The sequence below is a fragment of the Triticum aestivum genome, chromosome 4A, assembly GCF_018294505.1.
Source record: "Triticum aestivum cultivar Chinese Spring chromosome 4A, IWGSC CS RefSeq v2.1, whole genome shotgun sequence".
NCBI classification, from domain to species: domain Eukaryota; kingdom Viridiplantae; phylum Streptophyta; class Magnoliopsida; order Poales; family Poaceae; genus Triticum; species Triticum aestivum.
Genome location: NC_057803.1, coordinates 661,976,948 through 661,997,772, shown reverse-complemented (window position 1 = coordinate 661,997,772; position 20,825 = coordinate 661,976,948). Strand labels below are relative to the sequence as shown.

General features: G+C 46.0%; 1 protein-coding gene across 1 annotated transcript; it reads right to left on the bottom strand.

Annotated features, from left to right (window-relative positions):
- Positions 1–4,525: 4,525 nt before the first annotated feature.
- On the bottom strand, positions 4,526–5,804 carry LOC123082964 (homeobox-leucine zipper protein HOX28). The gene is made up of 2 exons (XM_044505140.1): positions 5,303–5,804; positions 4,526–5,196 (listed from the first exon to the last, which is right to left on the bottom strand). Exons 1-2 carry the CDS (start codon positions 5,711–5,713, stop codon positions 4,750–4,752), a joined length of 858 nt encoding a protein of 285 aa, XP_044361075.1. The 5' UTR covers positions 5,714–5,804; the 3' UTR covers positions 4,526–4,749.
- Positions 5,805–20,825: the final 15,021 nt, after the last annotated feature.

The following is a 20,825-nucleotide window of genomic DNA, read 5'->3' as shown; positions in this document are numbered from 1 at the left end:
GCGCGCCTCCCCTTAGGCTGGCCCCCTCCTCCTCTCCCCCTTTATATACGGGGAGGGGGGCACCCCATAGACACACAAGTTGATCTGCGGATCGTTCCTTAGCCGTGTGCGGTGCCCCCCTCCACCATATTCCACCTCGGTCATATCGTCGCGGAGTTTAGGCGAAGCCCTGCGCCGGTAGAACATCATCATCGTCACCATGCTGTCATGCTGACGGAACTCATCCCCGACGCTTAGCTGGATTGGAGCCCGGGGAACGTCATCGAGCTGAACGTGTGCTGAACACGGAGGTGCTGTACGTTCGGTGCTTGGATCGGTCGATTCGTGAAGACGTACGACTACATCAACCGCGTTGTCATAACGCTTTCGCTTAACGGTCTACGAGGGTACGTAGACAATACTCTCCCCTCTCGTTGCTATGCCATCACCATGATCTTGCGTGTGCGTAGGATTTTTTTTTTGAAATTACTACGTTACCCAACAATCATGCCCGTTCAATGGTGATCTAACGGTCTGGAAACTCAACTGGCGTTGTTTCTCCCACTCCGGTAAGCCGCCGTTCCCCTCCTTGGTGTGGGAGTGCGGGAAGCTCACGATCTACCTTATGTAGCTCAATTCCCCCCGCTTGTGGGTTTAAGTAGAGTTAGACTCCGACACTCTGTTTGTACTGGTGATGCCGCTGATCTGGATAATTTTATTTCTCTCACGCCTCTCCATCTCGAAGGTGTTGGCCGCGGTGGTGTTGATAGATCATTAGCGTAGATTTTTGTTGTCCTTTGTGGCTGATAAGGTCAGAGTTCGCAGTGTTTGTCGGCATGGCAGCGACAACACCTTCCCTTTGCAGTTTGGTCATCTACCCTCCTCTCCAACACATTGTTCGACATCGTGAGCCGTGCCATTTTTTTCGAGGTTGAGAAGTGTTATCTTCCAACTGCGACGGCTTCAACATTTTTTCTCTCCAGGGCGCAAGTTCGGTAGGACTGTAGCCTCGATGACTTCTTATCTGTGATCAACATTTATTGGCTGGCTTCAGTGATGGAGAGGCAGCAGGGGTGTTGTGACATCAGCCTGTTTGGGATGAAGAAAATAATCTACCCCCTTGGGAAATACATTTGAGGCCTTTTTCATAGAAATGTGAATATCTAAGTCTCGAAATTGGTCAAACTGACTAAGATAATATACTTGCGGTAAAGAAACATGACCATTCGGAAAACTTGAAATGTAGTTTGCTTCAAATGAAACAATATCCAACTAATGTCTTCAACTTTTCATATTTGTAAGCAATTGAGAATATGAACGATCTTGTAGATCGACCAAAAGGAAAAGAAGACTTGTGCCATGCGTGGGGATGCCGAAACTGGTGGTTGCTAGCGAGAAAGTATATAATCTTAGTTGATGTGAAAAAAAAACATCCATGAAGAGCATTGTTTTCTTTTTTAAAAAGATCAAAAATTAAGTTATGTTACATCAAGCTTCAGTAAGTTATGATAGTCTATATCCACAAAGAAATCCTTTTTCGTGCTAAATTTCACATATATTACGTGTTTCTATCCGTCTCCACATGCAATCCATTTTTTCATGTTTTTTTAACCTTTATGTATGATTTTCCGCTATGATTGAAGATAGACTTTCTATTTCCCTCTTTTCTTAATAAAATTACTTTTCTTACTCTGGGGACATGTATCACATAGAAAATACAGGCTGAAATACCTGAACAACCAAATGAGGAGACCATGCACCTAACATGCATGTTACTTGTACATGGAAAATTTACCTGTAAATTAGGCAAGTGCAATGCTGAGTATACTAATAGCCAAGCTTCTTTTGCTAGATGACCAACCTAAAGCATAAGTCACCTTTAAGATGCAACCTGTCTGGCAGCTCAAAATTGAGTAGATGACACACCAGAAAAACTAGTCGTGTAATAATACACCAACTCCTGATCTACGCTGGCCAGTGCAGCATCTATGCAAGATAGGGTAGCAAATTAGAAAATTAGTCAACATGTTGGTGTACTATTACTCGACATGTTAGTAAGTTCATAGTATGAATTAGTTTCTCATGTTATTTCATCAGCTTTTCACACATTGGCGGACCTAGTGGGTGTACCGGGTGTGCCGTGGCACACCAAGAATTCCAGGAAGTTTTTTTACTACTATATGTATATACTCTGCAAATTTGGGGAAGGCTCAACAATTGAAATGGATTCACAGGACAACCCAACATTCCACCTTTACTCTCCTCTCGACCTCTCCATGAAGCCAACACGATCCCCTAAAAAAGTCATACATGAGCGAGAGACCTAACTAGACAGCTGCCATTCCTGATCGCCGACTGAGATCGACCGTCGGCAGTTCTCCGTCTCCATGTCGTCTGGCCGCCGCTCCCAACCCCGTAGTCGTGCCACCGTCCCTCCCCTTCCTCCCGTGGCTAGCCCGCGCCCCACCCCCGCACCCCTGCTCCCTGGTCCGCCCGGATGCTCCCCTCTCCGCGGCGGCACGGCCTGCCCCCTCCCCTTGTTGCGAGCCATTGTGGGACGTTGGCCAGCTCCAACCTCCACCCTGAGGCCCCAAGGTATCCATCCATTCGCCACTTCAGGAAGAAAGCAAGGTATAGAACCGACCAGACAACTTTAACGGCACACGTTTATGCACTTGGGTGGAAACACAACATCTCTGATCGGGCTATGTCAATGTGCGCCTGCGTCGTGTCCTTGCTAAAGGTGGTAAATTGAAGCTTTGCTTTGGGGATAAGAATCCGATGTTCAACTTTGTGGTGGACTCGCCATCATTGGTGCACGTGCGGTGATTTCTTCTTGAAGGCGTAGCCTAGGAGTTGTGCATTTTTCGTTTTTGATGTGCCTTGTAACATAGGGTTAGTGGATATCTGGGGAGTTACTGTCGCGAGGTATATGGCTTCAGGGTTTGTTTTCCGCTTTATTTCCGAGTCGAGGCTGTTCGGCTGCTGAATTTTGCCTTGGTCCATGCGCTCCGATTGGGGGGGGGGGGGCTAAAAAACCCGGACGGAGGTAGTATATGGATGCATGCATTGTTTTGATGCAGAGGCGGGGGTTATCCTCCTTTTCAAAAAATAGAACCAACCAGAAAATTAATCCCAAGTCTACCCAACTAATTTATTGCTTATTGCAAGGCAGCAATGTGGACTTTGATTACTACTTAGTGCAAGACAATGTGAACCGATCAGATAGTAGAATTGCCTACTGCTTAGTGCAAAACAACAACTAATTTTCAATATAAAAGTCCACAATGGTAAGTATTCCATCCATTGAATTGATGCAAGACAGCAATGTAGCCACATGTTCACTGCTTGGTGCTTATATACAACTCAGGGTGGACACGGTCCGGGCCGGTCCGGTCCCTGACCGAGCCGTCCTTTGGACCGGCTGTCGGCGGTCCGGACCGGACCGGACCGAGCAGGGTCACGGTCCTATTTCGAGGGACCGGACCGGCAGGGACGAAGCCCGAGCCGGACCGAGCGGCTCGTTTGGACCGGCCGGAGTTCACCACAGAGCACGCGGCGGAGCATGGCGACGCGGGAAGGGCGCTGGAGGCAGCGGTGCTCGTCATGGAGATGTCTAGCGACTTCTGTGACTCATGGTGGACGGCACGACGGCCAGGCAGAGCTCGGGCAGCAACAACGACGACGAATCTGGCACGACGGCTGATGCACGACGGCCGGTGTACAACGGCGGTGTAGGGCCTCCCGCTGCAAGTTCTACCTTCCAGATGATAGATCCGAGCATGGCGCATCCACTAGACATGCTTTCCAGCGTCAGGGAGGCCGATGGCCGCGCGGATGAACGACGGCGGCGCAGACCAGCGCACGGCCGACGCGCCCACCACGCGCCCGCCACGCAGCTCTGGCCACACGCTCGCCACGCGCCCGCCACGACCTCGACACGCCCCCGCCACGCCCTTGCAACGCCCTTGGCAAGCCCCCTCCACGCCCCTGCCGCGTCCTGACATGCCCCCGCCATGCTCTCGCCATGCTCTCGTCATGCCACAGCTCGTGCTCGTCGGTTCGCTCGGTTAAAGCCCGGACCGGACCGAAGCTTTGTCGGGCTGGTTTGCTGAGCTCGGACCGGCCGATTTTTTCAGCGGGCTAGGACCGAGCCGGCCCGAGCCGAGCGGGCCACGAGCCGGACCGCCGGACCGGACCGTGTCGTCCACCCTGGTATACAACTGATTGATGTCATTGAATTGTGGAATTGCTTCATGTCTTATACAGAATTGATGACATTGCACATTGCTTATATACAATTGATGTCATATTGTTGAAAGAGTCATATATCTTATATACAATTGATGTCATACTGCTTGTCAAGTTGGTATTTATCTTAACGGTGGTGACGAGGAGTGTTGAAAGAGTATTTTCGTCAATGAACTAGTGAAAAATAAGTTGAGAACTACTATGAGTGATGATCACTTAAACTATTGCTTAGTTAAATTTATATGAGTTTTTTGTAGTGTGCACACCCTTCATTTTGTTGCTCGGTCCTCCATTGTTTTCACATGCATACATTCATCCCCGCCAGAAGCCCGGAACCCATCGATCGATTCAGCCCTAAATTGTTAGAATTAGTTAATTTATATTTCCCTCTGAGACGGAGAAAACGAAGGATTAAACTTTTTGCTAAACTTGCTTAAGTTTGTGAGTTGTGACAATGGCGCCATTTCTGTTAGCTTGCTTGGCATGCTGATCATGGCGGCGTCACAGAGATAGCTCCTTCTATCTGGCCGGCTTGACCACCTTCGCGAGCCCCGAAGAGCCGCCGTACGTCACTCCGGTGTCTCTGAACCCACACAAGAACGGCCGTTCTTCGAGGGATGGCATTGGCATGCCGATGCCGGCATTGGCGGAAAAGCTGGGCACGTTGCAGGCCGAGGCGGAGGACGTGGATGCGACGCGCTTGCAGGAGAGGCACCTGGTGAGGGTGGTGAGGGGCCCCGCCGCGGCGCCGTTATGCGCCGGCGGTGCGGCCTTGAGCGCCCTGAGCTCGGTCACCTCCTTCTCGAGGCGGCGGTTCTGCTCGGCGAGCTGCTCGCACCAGCGCTTCATGTACTCGCAGTCCACCTCCGTCTGCTTGAGTTTGGTGCGCGCGCGGCGGTTCTGGAACCACACCTCCACCTGCCGCGGCCGCAGCCCCAGCCGGTTCGCCAGCGCCGTCTTCTGCTTCTGCAAGTCGTCAGGGAGATATCCCGGTCAGCCCAATGTGATCGATCGCCGAGGATCCATGGACGAACACTACGCGCTCGACGGAGGAGGAGGAGAAGACACTTACGGGGTTGAGCGTGCTGTGCATCTTGAAGCACTCCTCGAGGACGGCGGCCTGGTCCTTGGAGAGCCTGAGCTTCTTGCGGCCGCCGGCGCCGTCGTCGTCCTCGTCGCTGCCCGTGGCGGGGGAGACGCCGGAGCCGGTGGGCTCCAGGCCCCTCTTGGTCCCGGCGCTGACGCCGCTCTCGGGCGACGTGGACGGCCTCATCCCCGGCTCCTCCTTCCTATGCAGCAGCTGCTGCCGCTCGTACTCCTGCGCGCCGACGACGGAGCTGAAAGCGGCGGTCCAGTGCTGCGCGTGCGCCTGCGAGGCCGGGGAGGAGGATGCGGTGGTGGTGGAGGACGTGAGGCTGCCCTGGGAGGCGAGCCCGAGCCCGAGGCCGAGGCCCAGGTCGAGACCCGCGGCGTGATGCATCATCGATCTCCGGCGAGCCCGATCCGATCTGAGAACTCTCCGGGTAGAGGATGGATGATGTTACGGTGGCAGTGCTCGGTGGTGGTGAACTGGTGATGTGATGATCTGGTCTGTTCATGCGGCGGCGGGGTGGTGGGCTATAAATAGGGAGGGCAGCGGAGCGAGCAAATGATGAGCTGTTGGATGGGGGGAGGGAGGTGGATCTCCTCTCCTCGCTCGCGCCAGCAGCATCCAATTATTATTAATTGGCTGTAAATAAATATCTAAATAATGCGAAAATGCCGTTTGGTGGCCGAGCTGCCTGGCTCTCGCTATCCTGCGCGTTAGGCTAGCTAGTGATCAGCGGCAGACGCGTAGTATTCGCTTGTATTTCACCCAGTAGTCATTTAACAGCCACCGTATTATTCTTTGATCAACAGTGACATCCCATCTCAATCGAAACGTCATATCAGCGCAGGCACACGCACCTTCACGAATATGGGCGGGATTTATGTGTCTCTCTACTATGTGACGTGAGAGAGGCTAGAACATCAGCAAACTTTCTAGCCGTTTACCCACCGTTGGGATTTATGCGCACAACTATTTGACACAACGAATTAAGTTATTTGTTACTGCCGGACGAACCTTGGGATTTACACCCAGAATTACTTGAATATGAACCAACCAGGGTTTTAGTTACCGCTCGAAATTTCGAGATTTACATGGTTATCACGTATTTCGATCCCCTCGGTAAATGGGCATTTTGAGCAAAAAAATTCAAATTTTTCGAATTTTTTGAATTCAAACGCTCAATGTATAGTAAAGTATGGCAGCACTTTGCAACACGTGTTGTAGACAATGTTCCACTAGCTAGTAGCTCTTTCATGATAAGTATGAGTTCAAGTGCTATCTATATCTATTTTGAAAGAGTTTGAATTTGAAATTCAATTATAGATTTCATCCAAAATTCGTTCGAAATTTGCTCGAAATTTCGTGGTAACCATGGTAACCACGTTTACCAGTCCCCCTCGGTAAAAATGCACCATTCGGCAACCAAAACCTTGGAACCAACTAGTATTCTAAAAGCAGTTATGCTATTTATTCAACTCTTTTTTCTTGCGAAAAAACTTACAATCTATTCATCTTCTATCATGGACAACGAAAATTAGAAATAATTAAATTTACATCCAGATCCATAGACCACTTAGCGACGACTACCAGCATTGAAGAGAGCCGAAGGCACGCCGCTATCATCGCCCCTTCCTCACCGAAGTCGGACAAACCTTATTGTAGTAGACAGTCATGCTACAACCGCATAGGACCAACGCACCAGAACAACAACCATAGTCGATAAACAGTAGCTTAGATCGGAAGCATCCAACCGGAAGACGCACGAACGTAAACGAACAACAACCAAATCCGAGCAGATCCACTAAAGACAGATCCACAACAGATGTATGTCCACATGCCCGCCGACGATGCTAGACGCACCACTGGGACAGGGGCTAGGAGGGGAGAACCTTATTCCATCTTCTGGGAGCTGCCATCGTTTTGCCTTCATGAGCAAGATACAAACCCTAAAAATACTTAAAGAAACGTCAAAAAACGGAGCCCTCCCACTGGCAAAGGACGGGATCCACCACGCCCCTATGCCCCTAAGGCCACCGGAATTTATTCAACTCTTTTTCTCGCTGTCCAAAAAGAAATGTCCATATGTTGCAAAGATAATTTGTTCATGTGCTTAATAAAACCTACTTGTATTTTTTTCCCAAAATGTTCTTCATGAAAACCAGATCGTGTGCTGTAACAAAAATGTTCGCTCATATTGTACTAACAAATGTTCAGGCATTCCAGCAATATGTTCATTTTTATTAACTTTTCCCATTTTTTTTTTGTTTAAGATTCTTTCAGCTCTTTTTGTACATTTGTTAAAAATCTTCATGGTGTTTTTCGAAAATGAATGGCATGCATTTTAAAAATGTTCGCCATGTACTTTTACAAAAATGTTCATTTTGTTGTCAAAATTGTTAGTTTTGTTGTTAAAAATGTTCATCGCAATTTTAAAAAATTGTTCAATGTGTATTTTAAAAATGGTTAATCATGTATTTTTTTAAGCATTAATTCAACATTTTGAAAAATTAGTCCTCTATTTTAATACATTTTACAAACTATCAATGTGTATTTTCGAAATGTTCATTGTGTAGTTTCAAAACTGTTCATCGTATTCTTAATAATTGTTAACTGTGTATTGAGAAGAATATACAGCGTGTATCAAGAATCTGTTTAACATTTTTTAAATTCATGTTGAACAGGTGCATAAGTAACAAAGTCAACCAATTTTGTAAAATGCAAGGAAAACTTTATGTATACTCGAACACTTTTATAGTTGCAATATGTGACCGTCTTTTCACTTATATATAAAAATAGTGAAATATTTTTTCTTCAAAATCTATATGTTCGAAAGAAGTTTATCCATGCACATTTTCCCCCTCTTTGACTCATGCACACATACAGATACAGGTGTGGTGTGATACCAGAAATACAAACAACCAGAACTGAAGAAAAATAGAAACAACATATGATGTGCTAGCTTTTGCTTACGAGCGTATGGTGTGCTAGTAGTTGTTAGGAGCTGATTAGTGCAAGGCTCGGCAACAAATGGGTCAGCGAAGCAGATGTGCAGCATGGCTCATAACAAATGTGCGGGGTGTTCTGGTGCCAGCTCAAATGCGCGCACAAGGCACATCATGTTCATGCAAGCGTCAGCCTAAAAGGAGGCCCACGTACAAATTGAGAACACTAGAGAATGGCACAGGTGTATTCCTCTTAAATAGCCAGGGTATATCACTTGAAAAGTCAGAAGGCACAGACCCAATATGACAATGTTCGGTTGAGATAACCGCCACCATGCAGCTCGGCCTCCAAACCGCTCCTCTCTAAATAATGGCGATAAATAATTTCCATTCCGCGCCACCCGCTCATTATAGCCAGCCACCGTGCATGCCTGCTGCTCTGGATCGATCCTGAGTCTTGACCAAGTCCCCCTCCCGCCTTCTCGGCTCGGCTCGGCTCGGCTCCAAGCCGGGGCGCACCTTGGGCTTGGCTAAGTTGTGGTCGTGTGGCTGGCTATATGCGCCTTCGAACTCGGTGCGGGACTGCGGGGGTACGACAAGCTTGGTACTACGTGCGGGCTGTCTTGTGTTTGCCTGCTTTTTTTTGGGTTAATATTACCTTTTTATTCGAACTTCAAATCTCCGAATAACGTCTGAAATTACATCAAAAACAAAGTCTAAGGGGACCCCAACCAAACCTCACATAGTCCGATGAGATCGTGCTATATTAGCAGCCACATCTCCCTAAACAAAACTAGGTAGAGAGCCTAGCTAAGCTAGGGCGTGTGAAATGCACGATAAGTCGCGCGGATCGTGGCTCGTGGGTGTTTGTTCTGGCGGCGATGCTCCCTTTCCTTCACGCCCTGCTGCATTTGTATACTCATCGGTCTGATCGGTTCATCTGTTTGTTGTTTAGTTAACCAACTGCTTTTGCAGACGTCTAATTTCACACGTCAAACTAGTATTACTATTAACCCTAAGGGGACTCTCCTATTGCTGCCTACAAAGGAGTCTTACGAAAATGAAACAGTGTAGTAGTAGCAATTATAATTCTTGTTTTCTTGTTTTCTTTTCTTTCTTCTTTTCTTTTTTGGGTTTTCTTTCGGTGTTCCCTGATTAGCCGGGAATGTTAGGTTTTCGGGTCCGATTTTCCTTATAAACTGGATCAACTCTATTCTTCTTAATGAAATGCAAGAACCCCCTGCCATCACACGAGTTTTTTTAATTAATTCTCTAAAGTGTACAACTCCAATGTATTGCGAAGATCGAAACTCACATCACCACATGTATGGCAGAGTATGGAGCAATACTCCGCTTCAAAGATAAAGCTTGTGATCTGGATTACAATGTTTTGGTCATATAACTATCATACAAGGTGTATCTTCCAAAACAACGCTAGAACTACTGGATATCAAGGACTAACTATACAACACATTTGCACATAGAAAAATTACGAACGCTAGGAAACTTACGAACATGTTGAATTCATGATTATAACTTCAACTGAGCATTAAAAAGCAATGAACATGCCAAATTCCGTTTATAGCTTGAATCGAAAGAAAAGAACTAACGAAAACCTATGCAAAACCAACGCAAGAAAAGCAATGAACAGGTATACCTTCAATTGAAAGAAAAGAGCTCGAAGTTTAGTACAACATGTTAGCTCTTAAACTTTGAATGACTAGTGTTGTAAAATAACGAACTTAATTATGTCTAAATTGGTTCATACCATTCTTTAATACATGAAACAAAAATGTGAAATACCAATCCAACACTTCGGTGGCCTTTTATGCTTTGATAACACCTACCAAGAAAATGCCAATGGCCACCTCTTTTCTACATTAAAAAATAAGATCACATATGTTACATGGGCAGATACAAGACCTCATGCCACAACAAATAAAAAAGTGCCAACGATACACGCCACGAGTACACGGCTTATAGAATTTTAGCTATGGTTTCTCCCTGTGCGTCCTTATCATGGAAGATCATGTTTGACCAGGAGGTGGATATCCTCTCCTTCCTGGCACTCGTTGTATCCAAGTATTATGTTGATTAGCTATAAATAAATAATAGATAATCATGGTAAATAGTTTCCATTCCATGCCACTCGCGTCATCATAGCGGCCAGCTACCGTCCATGCTCCTCGTGGATCTGAATCTTCCTCCTTTGTTTGCCCCATTCGGCTCCCAGCCGAGCCGAGGCGTTTCCTTGGGCTTGCAGAACTTGGCTAAATTGTGTCTATGTGTATGCATTGGAACTCAATGTAGGACTGAAGGGGTACAACAATCTTGGTGTGTGTGTGGTTGTCTCGTGCTTGCTTGGTTTGATGAGATCTTGTTATATTAGCAGCCATATCTCCCCAAAAGTGAATTGGAATCCTATCCTGATGAGATCTACCATTAGAGTGGATCACCTTTATCTCATAAATTCAGTTTGTTTGTTCTTTGTTTACCAATTTCTACCTGGATATTGACTTTTACATTTAACTTTAACATATATAGTAGTTCCAGTATTAGTTTGAGCTCCCAATGATGTTTCCCACCTTTTTTTGAATTGTATGTCCGTCTTTTTTATTGTGAGATTTTTATAGGCCTTCTTAACTTCTAGTGCTAATGGAATTTTCTGACTGCCCAGGTGTCCTTCAACATGAAAATAATGAAGTACCAATTAATTCTATAACAATATGCAACAACCATGTGTGATTGCACAAAACCAAAATTACATTGTCGATTGTATGGTAGTACCTGGTAAGGAGCAATCCCATGCTTCCAATATGAAGCTTGTGACCTGGATTACAATGTTTTGGTCATCTAACTACAAGACAAGGTGTATCGTCCAAAACAACAATAGAACTATTGGATATCAAGGGTGAACTATACAGAGCATTTGTTCAAACAAAATTACAAAGCCAAGATAAACAATGAACATACTGAATTCTATATATACGTGCAATTGAATTGAGCTAGCAGTTAGGTACAACACTTCAATTCTTAACTTTTGGATCATCGGAGTTGTAAAATAATTAGCTTAGTTTTGGCTACATAGTATCGTATCATTCTTGAATACATGAAAGACAAATGCGAAATACCAATCGAGCACTTAGGTACTTTGTATGCTTTGCTGAAACCTACCAAGAAAAATCCAATGGCTAGTTCTTTTCTGCATTGAAATTTGAGATCAGATATGTCATAGGGGAAGATACAAAACCTCATGCTACAACAAATAACAAAGCACCTGCGATGCACGCCATGAGTACACAATTCATAGAATTTTCGTTATTGGTTTCTCAGTGCACGTCCTTATCACGGAAGATCTTATTCGATCGGGGTGTGGATCTCCTCTCCTCGCTGGCACTCGTTGTATCCTGTGATTACATTAACTAGATAATTCCCCATGCGTTGTTGTGGAACATTTGCTCCAAAATACGTAGAGATGTGTGCATCGAGAAAAAATCATGTAAAGAAATGACAAATAGTAATAGATAATTGTCAGTGTCATTTACCATATTTATTTTTGTGCCTAAATTCCTAAATTGTCTATCCCAAAAATGAGATTCTCCAATTAAAAGGTGTCTGAGATTAGCACCAATTAGTAATAAATTCGTCCTAATAATATTATAAAGTTGAACACAACACGAAGAAAACTTGCTTAGCTTGTCTATCGGAAAATCAAAGCAAATATGTGCAATATGCTAAAATAGGTTGGTTGAGATAACAATTTGTCTAGATTGAAAATTTGACTAACCTCCGAGACCAATAGTTATGCAAAGATCACGTTTATGCAAGCAAGTGTAATCCATTTGTTGGAAATATGCCCTAGAGGCAATAATAAAATGATTATTATTATATTTCCTTGTTCATGATAATTGCCTATTATTCATGCTATAATTGTGGTAACCGAAAACAGTGATACATGTGTGAATACATAGACCACAACATGTCCCTAGTGAGCCTCTAGTTGACTAGCTCGTTGATCAACAGATGGTCATGGTTTCCTGACTATGGACATTGGATGTCATTGATAACGAGATCACAACATTAGGAGAATGATGTGATGGACAAGACCCAATCCTAAGCATAGCACAAGATCACATAGTTCGTTTGCTAAAGCTTTTCTAAGTGTCAAGTATCAGTTCCTTAGACCATGAGATTGTGTAACTCCCGGATACCGTAGGAGTGCTTTGGGTGTACGAAACGTCACAACGTAACTGGGTGACTATAAAGGTGCACTACATGCATCTATGAAAGTGTCTGTTGGGTTGGCACGAATCGAGACAGGGATTTGTCACTCCGTATGACGGAGAGGTATCTCTGGGCCCACTCGGTAATGCATCATCATAATGAGCTCAATGTGACTAAGTGGTTAGTCATGGGATCATGCATTATGTAACGAGTAAAGTGACTTGTCAGTAACGAGATTGAACAAGGTATTGGGATACCGACGATCGGATCTTGGGCAAGTAACGTATCGATTGACAAAGGGAATTGTATACGGGGTTACTTGAATCCTCAACATCGTGGTTCATCCGATGAGATCATCGTGGAACATGTGGGAGCCAACATGGGTATCCAGATCCCGTTGTTGGTTATTGGCCGGAGAGCTGTCTCGGTCATGTCTGCGTGATTCCCGAACCCATAGGGTCTACACACTTAAGGTTCGATGACGCTAGGGTTATTAGGAAGACTTGTAAGTGATTACCGAATGTTGTTCAGAGTCCCGGATGAGATCCCGAACGTCACGAGGAGTTCCGAAATGGTCCGGAGGTGAAGATTTATATATGGGAAGTTGTCATACAGTCACCGGAAAAGTTCTGGGGCATACCGGTATTGTATCGGGGCCACCGGAGGGGTTTCGGCGGTCCACTGGGAGGGGCCACCTCTCTTGGAGGGCCTCATGGGCCGTAGTGGGAAGGGAACCAGCCCTTGGGGGGCTGCGCGCATCCCCCCTTGGGCCTATGCGCCTAGGGTTGGGGGGGGGGACCCTAGAGGGGGCGCCCCCCTTGCTTGGGGGGCAAGCCCACTCCCCTTGGCCGCCGCCCCCCCTCTAGATCTCATCTAGAGGGGCCGGCCCCCTTCACCGTCCCCCTATAAATAGAGGGGAGAGAGGAGGGCTGCAGCAACACACCTAAGGCGCAGCCCCTCCCCTCCCCAACACCTCTCCTCCTCCGCAAGAGCTTGGCGAAGCCCTGCCGGAGTACTGCCTCTCCATCACCACCACGTCGTCGTGCTGCTGTTGGAGCCCTCTTCCTCAACCTCTCCCTCCTCCTTGCTAGATCAAGGCGCGGGAGACGTCACCGGGCTGCACGTGTGTTGATGTAACATCCCAAATTTTCAAATTTGGAATGTTATACATAGATCATCTATGCATGTCATATTTTATTGTGTTTTCGTTCCAAAATCCTCGAAATCCTAAGCAACTCAAGGACCCTCGGAGAGAGTTGGGGATTTCCCGATTTTTCACATTTGATTTTGTATCAAATAGTAAAACGAGGATTTTTGATTTTAATCATTTTTCTCTCTGAAAAATATTTCTTTTAAAAATATATGAGAGGAGATAATATGACTTCTCCAAAACAATTGAAATATTGGAGGAAAAACGTTAAAATCATTTATTTGTTTTTATTTGAGTTTATTTGGATTTTATTTGCATTAGAAAAATATGCATGTTTTTAAAATTGCATTTTAGGGCCAAGAAGATGTTCATCTCGTTCTAAATATTTTATTTAGACGATGAAAATTTGTTTTGGCATTTTTAGGTTTTTATTTTATTTTATAGGATTTATTTTTTCTGTCAGCATAATTATTAAAAAAAAAACTTCCAGCACCGACTGGGCCGAAGCCCAGCCGAGCCGGCCCACCTCCCCGCGCGCGCCGTCTCCCACCCGGAGACCGAGCCGCCGACGCCTCGGACGAGGAGTTCGGCCGGGACTCCTTCTCGCCACGCCTTGGCCCCTCCTCCAAGCCGCCACCCCCCTTTTATATACGCCGCCACCCCCCCAAACCGGCACCACCACCAGCCCCGCCGCCCCGAGCCGCGCGCCTCGCCGCCGCCGCAGCCGAGCGCCGCCGCCGCCGCTTGCCGCCGCCGCCGCCGCTTGCCGCCCCGCCACCGCCAAGCCCCGCCGCCCCGAGAGCCGCTGCCCCGCCGCCCAACCCCGCCTCGCCGAAGCCACCTCCTCGTGGCACCGCGCCGAATCGTCGCCGCCGTTTATTTTAAAAACCGTTCGGTTTTTTTAGAAACCATAGATTATTTTTTAGTTTTGGTTCGCCGGTTTTCTTGGTTCATTTATTTAACGGACGTTCGTCCGTACGTTCGTTTAAACGAACGGTTCTCTTCCGTTAGTTACAAATAACGAACGCTCATTCAATAGTCTGTTCATCAGATTTCTTTTATCGGATTTATCCGCGATTATTTTCAGTCGCGATTTCTGATCCGATCTTAATTTCTGCTTTTCTTCGCGCTCGTTAGTCGGATTCAGGTGATTCAAACGCCTAGAGTTTCATCTCGAGACTCTCTTTCTGTTTAATCAACTTAAACAAAGTTTTGGTACTGTAAAATTTGACCTTAGTTCAGATTAGTAAATGGATCTTGTTTCTTTCGACGTGTGAGTTTTGTTGCTCCGTTTGGTTTGATTCTTTTTGCAAACCAGAGTTCTTAAGTTGAACTCTCTAGTCAATCTCTTTCATTTAGAGTTTTACTCGTGCATCTTTGCTAGTTGTTTATGTATGTTACTGTTTGTTTGTGATAGAATCCCCGAAGTGCGAAGCGTGTTACTACGAGTCTCTAGGATTCACGGATCGTCAGCAAGGCAAGTAACACATTGATCATACTCTTTCCATATCCAGTTTTCATTGCATTAGTTCAATCCTCAAACATTGCATGATTAGGATGTCTTCAATATGTGGGTTGGGAAGTAGTTGCTGAGGTAGAACCTATTGCCCTGTTTCATATCAAACCCTTGGGAGTTACTTCTACGCGTTGCTTATATTACCATGCTATGCTCGTAGACGTGGATTGGGTTTGAGTGATTTCCATGACAGATGTGAGATTTTTAATTAATGGTTTACTTAAGGTGGCAACTTAAATACACATCTGGGTGGATTGAGGCACCTGGGGTATCCAGTGATTGCCTGTTTTTTTGGAAATCCCGGGGTATGCGTGTGATCTTCCTATGGACCGCCACCCAGGCTCAAAGGGAACCGAGATTATTCATGCTAGAAACTTCCGTGTGCAGCCACAAGCTATTATGGGCTCTAGCATAGTTGAGTAAGTTACGTGAAGCTCTTGAAGAGGTAGATCAGCAGGTAGTGGGTTTTGTAGGTTTGGTATGGTCTACCCGGAGTAGAGAGTTAATGTTTCTGAAAGACTGTGTCTCGGTCATCCCTTTCTCAATCACCATGTAGTGTGAGAAATCCAACGGAGGCGATCGAGTCTTGTGGGGAAAAGTGCACAAACCTCTGCAGAGTGTACAAACTAATCATGGTTAGCCGTGTCCCCGGTTATGGACAATTTGAGTATCTAGTACTTGAGTATTCACATGTATCTCAACACTCTTAATTAATATTGTTGGGTTGTAATGACTTTAATTTGGGATTGAGAGGGGGTTTACCTTCTCAATATTTTATCAACCACCATGATAGTTAAATTAAAATTTATTCCTTTGTTGTAGGAAAAAAATTTGCTTTCCGCAAAAACTATAACCTTAGAGCTTTCCACCAGCCATATATGCATGTAGTGATAGTATTACTCTGTTTCTACTCTACTGTGTTATACTGCCAGCATATTCCATGTGCTGACCCGTTTTCGAGCTGCAACGTATTATGTTGCAGACTTTTCAGACGAGGAGTAAGGTTCGTTAGGTCGTTGCCGTGCAGCTCAGCTATTCCGTTGGAGTTGATGGACTCACTTTATCTTCCAAGCCTTCCGCTATTATCGCATTAGATGGCCTTAAGCCATATTATTGTAATAAGTTCTCTTTTGAGACATTCGATGTAATAAGTGTGTGGTTGCTACTCTGTTATAAATCCTTCGAGTACTATGCGTGTCAGCATTACTGATCCAGGGATGACACTGAGGCACAGAGACTTGACCGTTTGAGGTCGGGTCGCTACAAGATGGTATCAGAGCACACGCTGAGTATAGAACACGACCACTAAGATAAACCATAGGTCACTCTTCTCTACTCATTTCTGACTCCTCTCTCTTTCCACTCTTTAGGATGACGGAGAAGAAGAACAAGTTCGCGCAACCGGATGAGGATATACCTTTTGGACGCCACTTGAAGGAAGTCACTAGGTACTTGAACATTGGAATACCTAGCTTCACCGGGACGTACAACGCCACCTTACTAGAAGAAGTGCGCTGGATGATTCAAGTACAAGTTCCAGGAAGAACGTTCTCGCCAACTTCTAAACCCATCGAATTTTCTTTCGAAGCACCAACCTGGAGTCTAGGCAAGAGCATGGCAGCCCACATTACCATGGGACACATTGGAGAAGTATACAACAGGGAACTCAAGGACACTACTTATCAGATATGTGGGCGCCGAGATGAGCAATGGGAGATGATCAGCACCAGGAAGGATAGATCTGTCACAGCTTTTATCCAGGAGCTAAACCAGCACATTCGACGCCAGGAGAACCAGATGTGCACCGACATGATGGAATTGAAGAAGGCAAAGACTAGGATCATCGAGTTGGAAGAAGAACTCAAGTTCACACGCGATGGATATGAGGAAGAAATCAAGACGCTACTGGAGGAGAATGACGACCTGGTTAATAAGATCGGGATATTCATGGGAGGACCAGCACCGGGAGACGAAGATGACGACCCCACCTGCCCGGACAACTACATCATCATCGACGACACTGATTTTGATCCGAGTGATGATGACTATGAAGACGAAGATGGAGCAGACATCATGGAATCTTCCACCGATCAAAATTTCTAGATGACCACCATACAATATTAGTAATTTTCCCCATGTATCAAGTAGTAGTGGAGCACTTTTGCGATAGTTTTAGACCAATGTATGCCCTTGCTTGATTGATTGAATGAAATGATTGTGTTTGTGTCATGTGCATATGGGTAGTGCTTCCCTACTAGACCTTTTCCTCTATTCTAATCTCTTCCATCTAAACCCCTCAGATGCCTCTGAGACGTGACACCGGTTTTGCTTTCCCACCGGAGCTCACCCAGTTGATCCAGCAGCAGAATGCTTTGATGCAATTGCTAGTTCAGAACCAGTGCAACAACAACAATAACAACAACAACAACAACCCGCCACCAGTGGACAACCTAGCCCGTTTTCTAAGGTTGCAGCCGCCGGTGTTCTCCAGTAGCACCGAGCCAATAGTTGCAGATGATTGGTTACGCCGTATCGGAAGGGAGTTAACCACCGCAGGGTGCACAGATGCGGAGAAGGTGCGCTTTGCCGCACACCAACTGGATGGACCCGCAGCAGCATGGTGGGAGAATTTCACAAGCACCTACCCTATCGACACTGTCACATGGGCTCAGTTTCAGCAAGCCTTTCGTACTACCCATGTTTCCACTAGAGCTATGTAGATGAAGAAGCGGGAGTTTCACAACTTACGCCAGGGAAACCGTACTGTTGGCCAGTACGTGGATGATTTTAGCAAGTTATCACGCTATGCCCCTGATGATGTGGCCACCGATGCCGCAAAGCAGGAGAAGTTTATGGAAGGGTTGAATGATGAGATGAGCATGCAGTTGATGGTGGCAACCTTTAACAACTACCATGAGTTGGTAGATAAAGATCTTATGAATGAAGGGAAGCAGCAGCAGATTGGGAGCCGTAAGAGGAAGTATGGACAAGGGAAGTATAATTCAGGAGCTCAGTAGAAGCCTCGCTTAACCCTGAATTCGGGAGGACTCGTTCATAACCACGGAGGACATAACCACCCTGGAGGAGGATCGCATAATCACAATGGCGCTGAGAACGGAAATGGGAACGGAGCTAACAATAATCGCTCCAATCCAGCCACACCCGCCAAGAGAGACCTAAGTCAAGTTACTTGTTATAGTGCGGGAAGACAGGGCACTATGCCAATGATTGTCCTGAAGGAAGGAATGGAAACGGAAACGGGAGCGCTGGAAAGAAGCCTAACCCATTCAACAAAGGACAAGTGAACCAGGTTAACGTGGAGGAGGTTGAAGAACAGCCGGACGCGGTAATAGGTAAGTATTTGGTTAAGTCATTTACCGCTCTTATTCTTTTTGATACTGGTGCATCGCATTCATACATATCAAGGGGATTCGTGGATAAGTTTAACCTACCAACCCAAACCTTGAGGACCCCTCTTTTAGTGAGCTCACCTGGAGCAGAGCATATGGCTAGCCGATGGTGCAACCAGATACCCCTAACCATTGGGACGCATGTTTTTCCGTCTGACCTAATTATCTTGGAGTCACAAGGATTGGATGTGATATTAGGTATGGACTGGATGTCAAGGTATGGAGGAAGTATTGACTACGCTAGTAAGTCAATTTATCTCACCACCCCGAAGGAAACAAGGATTAAGTACGTATCTAGGCATGTTCCTAGGAGGAACCAAGTGAATGCCCTCACGGGAGTTGTTCAGGAGGAAGTGCCTGTAGTAAGGGATTACCCGGATGTTTTCCCAGAAGAGTTACCCGGCATGCCACCGGATAGAGCCATTGAGTTTCTGATAGAGCTATTGCCAGGTACAGGACCCATATCCGAGAGACCCTTGTTGGGGAACGTAGTAATTTCAAAAAAATTCCTACGCACACGCAAGATCATGGTGATGCATAGCAACAAGAGGGGGAGTGTATCTTCATACCCTTGAAGATCGCTAAGCGGAAGCGTTTATCAACGCGGTTGATGTAGTCGTACGTCTTCACGATCCGACCGATCCAAGTACCGAACACACGACACCTCCGAGTTCTGCACACGTTCAGCTCAATGACGTCCTCGCCTTCTCGATCCAGCAAGACGGGCGAAGTAGTAGATGAGTTCCGGCAGCACGACGGCATGGTGACGGTGTTGGTGAAGAACAATCTCCGCAGGGCTTCGCCTAAGCACTACGGAAACTATGACGGAGGATAAACTAGAGGGGACGGGGTTGCCAGCACACGGCTTGGTGTTTCTCGATGTGTCTTTGGTGCTAGCCCTGCCCCTCTATTTATATGTTGAGCCTTGGGGTCGAAACTTGGAGTAAAAGCCTCCACAAAGTCGGTTTCACCCGAAAGGCAAGAGTCCTTCTCGGACTCCAGGGCCAGACGCCAGGGTTCCCGGCGTCTGGACCCAGACGCCAGGGACCCTGGCGTCTGGCCCCTGGACTCCGCAAAACTTCGTTTTGGCTTTCCAAAAACCTTGTGGGCTTTCTCCTTTGGCCCAAATAACATGTTCTCGTACCCAAACATTTCGGGAAACATCCGGAACCCCTTCCGGTGAATTCCGGAACCCTTCCGGAGATCAAACACTATTATCCCATATATCAAACTTTATCTCCGGACCATTCCGGAGTTCCTCGTCATGTCCATGTTCTCATCCGGGACTCCGAACAACATTCGGTTACCAACATACATAACTCATATAATACTATATCGTCAACAAAACATTAAGCGTGCAGACCCTACGGGTTCGAGAACTATGTAGACATGACCTAGAACTGTTTCCGGTCAATAACCAATAGCAGGACCTGGATGCCCATATTGGCTCCCACATATTCTACGAAGATCTTTATCGGTCAAACCGCATAACAACATACGTTGTTCCCTTTGTCATCGGTATGTTACTTGCCCGAGATTCGATCGTCGGTATCTCAATACCTAGTTCAATCTCGTTACCGGCAAGTCTCTTTACTCGTTCCGTAATACATCATCTCACAACTAACTCATTAGTTGTAATGCTTGCAAGGCTTATAGTGATGTGCATTACCGAGAGGGCCCAGAGATACCTCTCCGACAATCGGAGTGACAAAACCTAATCTCGAAATACGCCAACCCAACATGTACCTTCGGAGACACCTGTAGTACTCCTTTATAATCACCCAGTTACGTTGTGATGTTTGGTAGCACCCTAAGTGTTCCTCCGGTAAACGGGAGTTGCATAATCTCATAGTTACATGAACATGTATAAGTCATGAAGAAAGCAATAGCAATATACTAAACGATCAAGTGCTAGGCTAACGGAATGGGTCATGTCAATCACATCATTCTCCTAATGATGTGATCCCGTTAATCAAATGACAACTCATGTCTATGGTTAGGAAACATAACCATCTTTGATTAATGAGCTAGTCAAGTAGAGGCATACTAGTGACACTCTTGTTTGTCTATGTATTCACACATGTATTATGTTTCCGGTTAATACAATTCTAGCATGAATAATAAACATTTATGATGATATGAGGAAATAAATAATAACTTTATTATTGCCTCTAGGGCATATTTCCTCCAGTCTCCCACTTGCACTAGAGTCAATAATCTAGTTCACATCGCCATGTGATTTAACACCAATATTCATATCTGT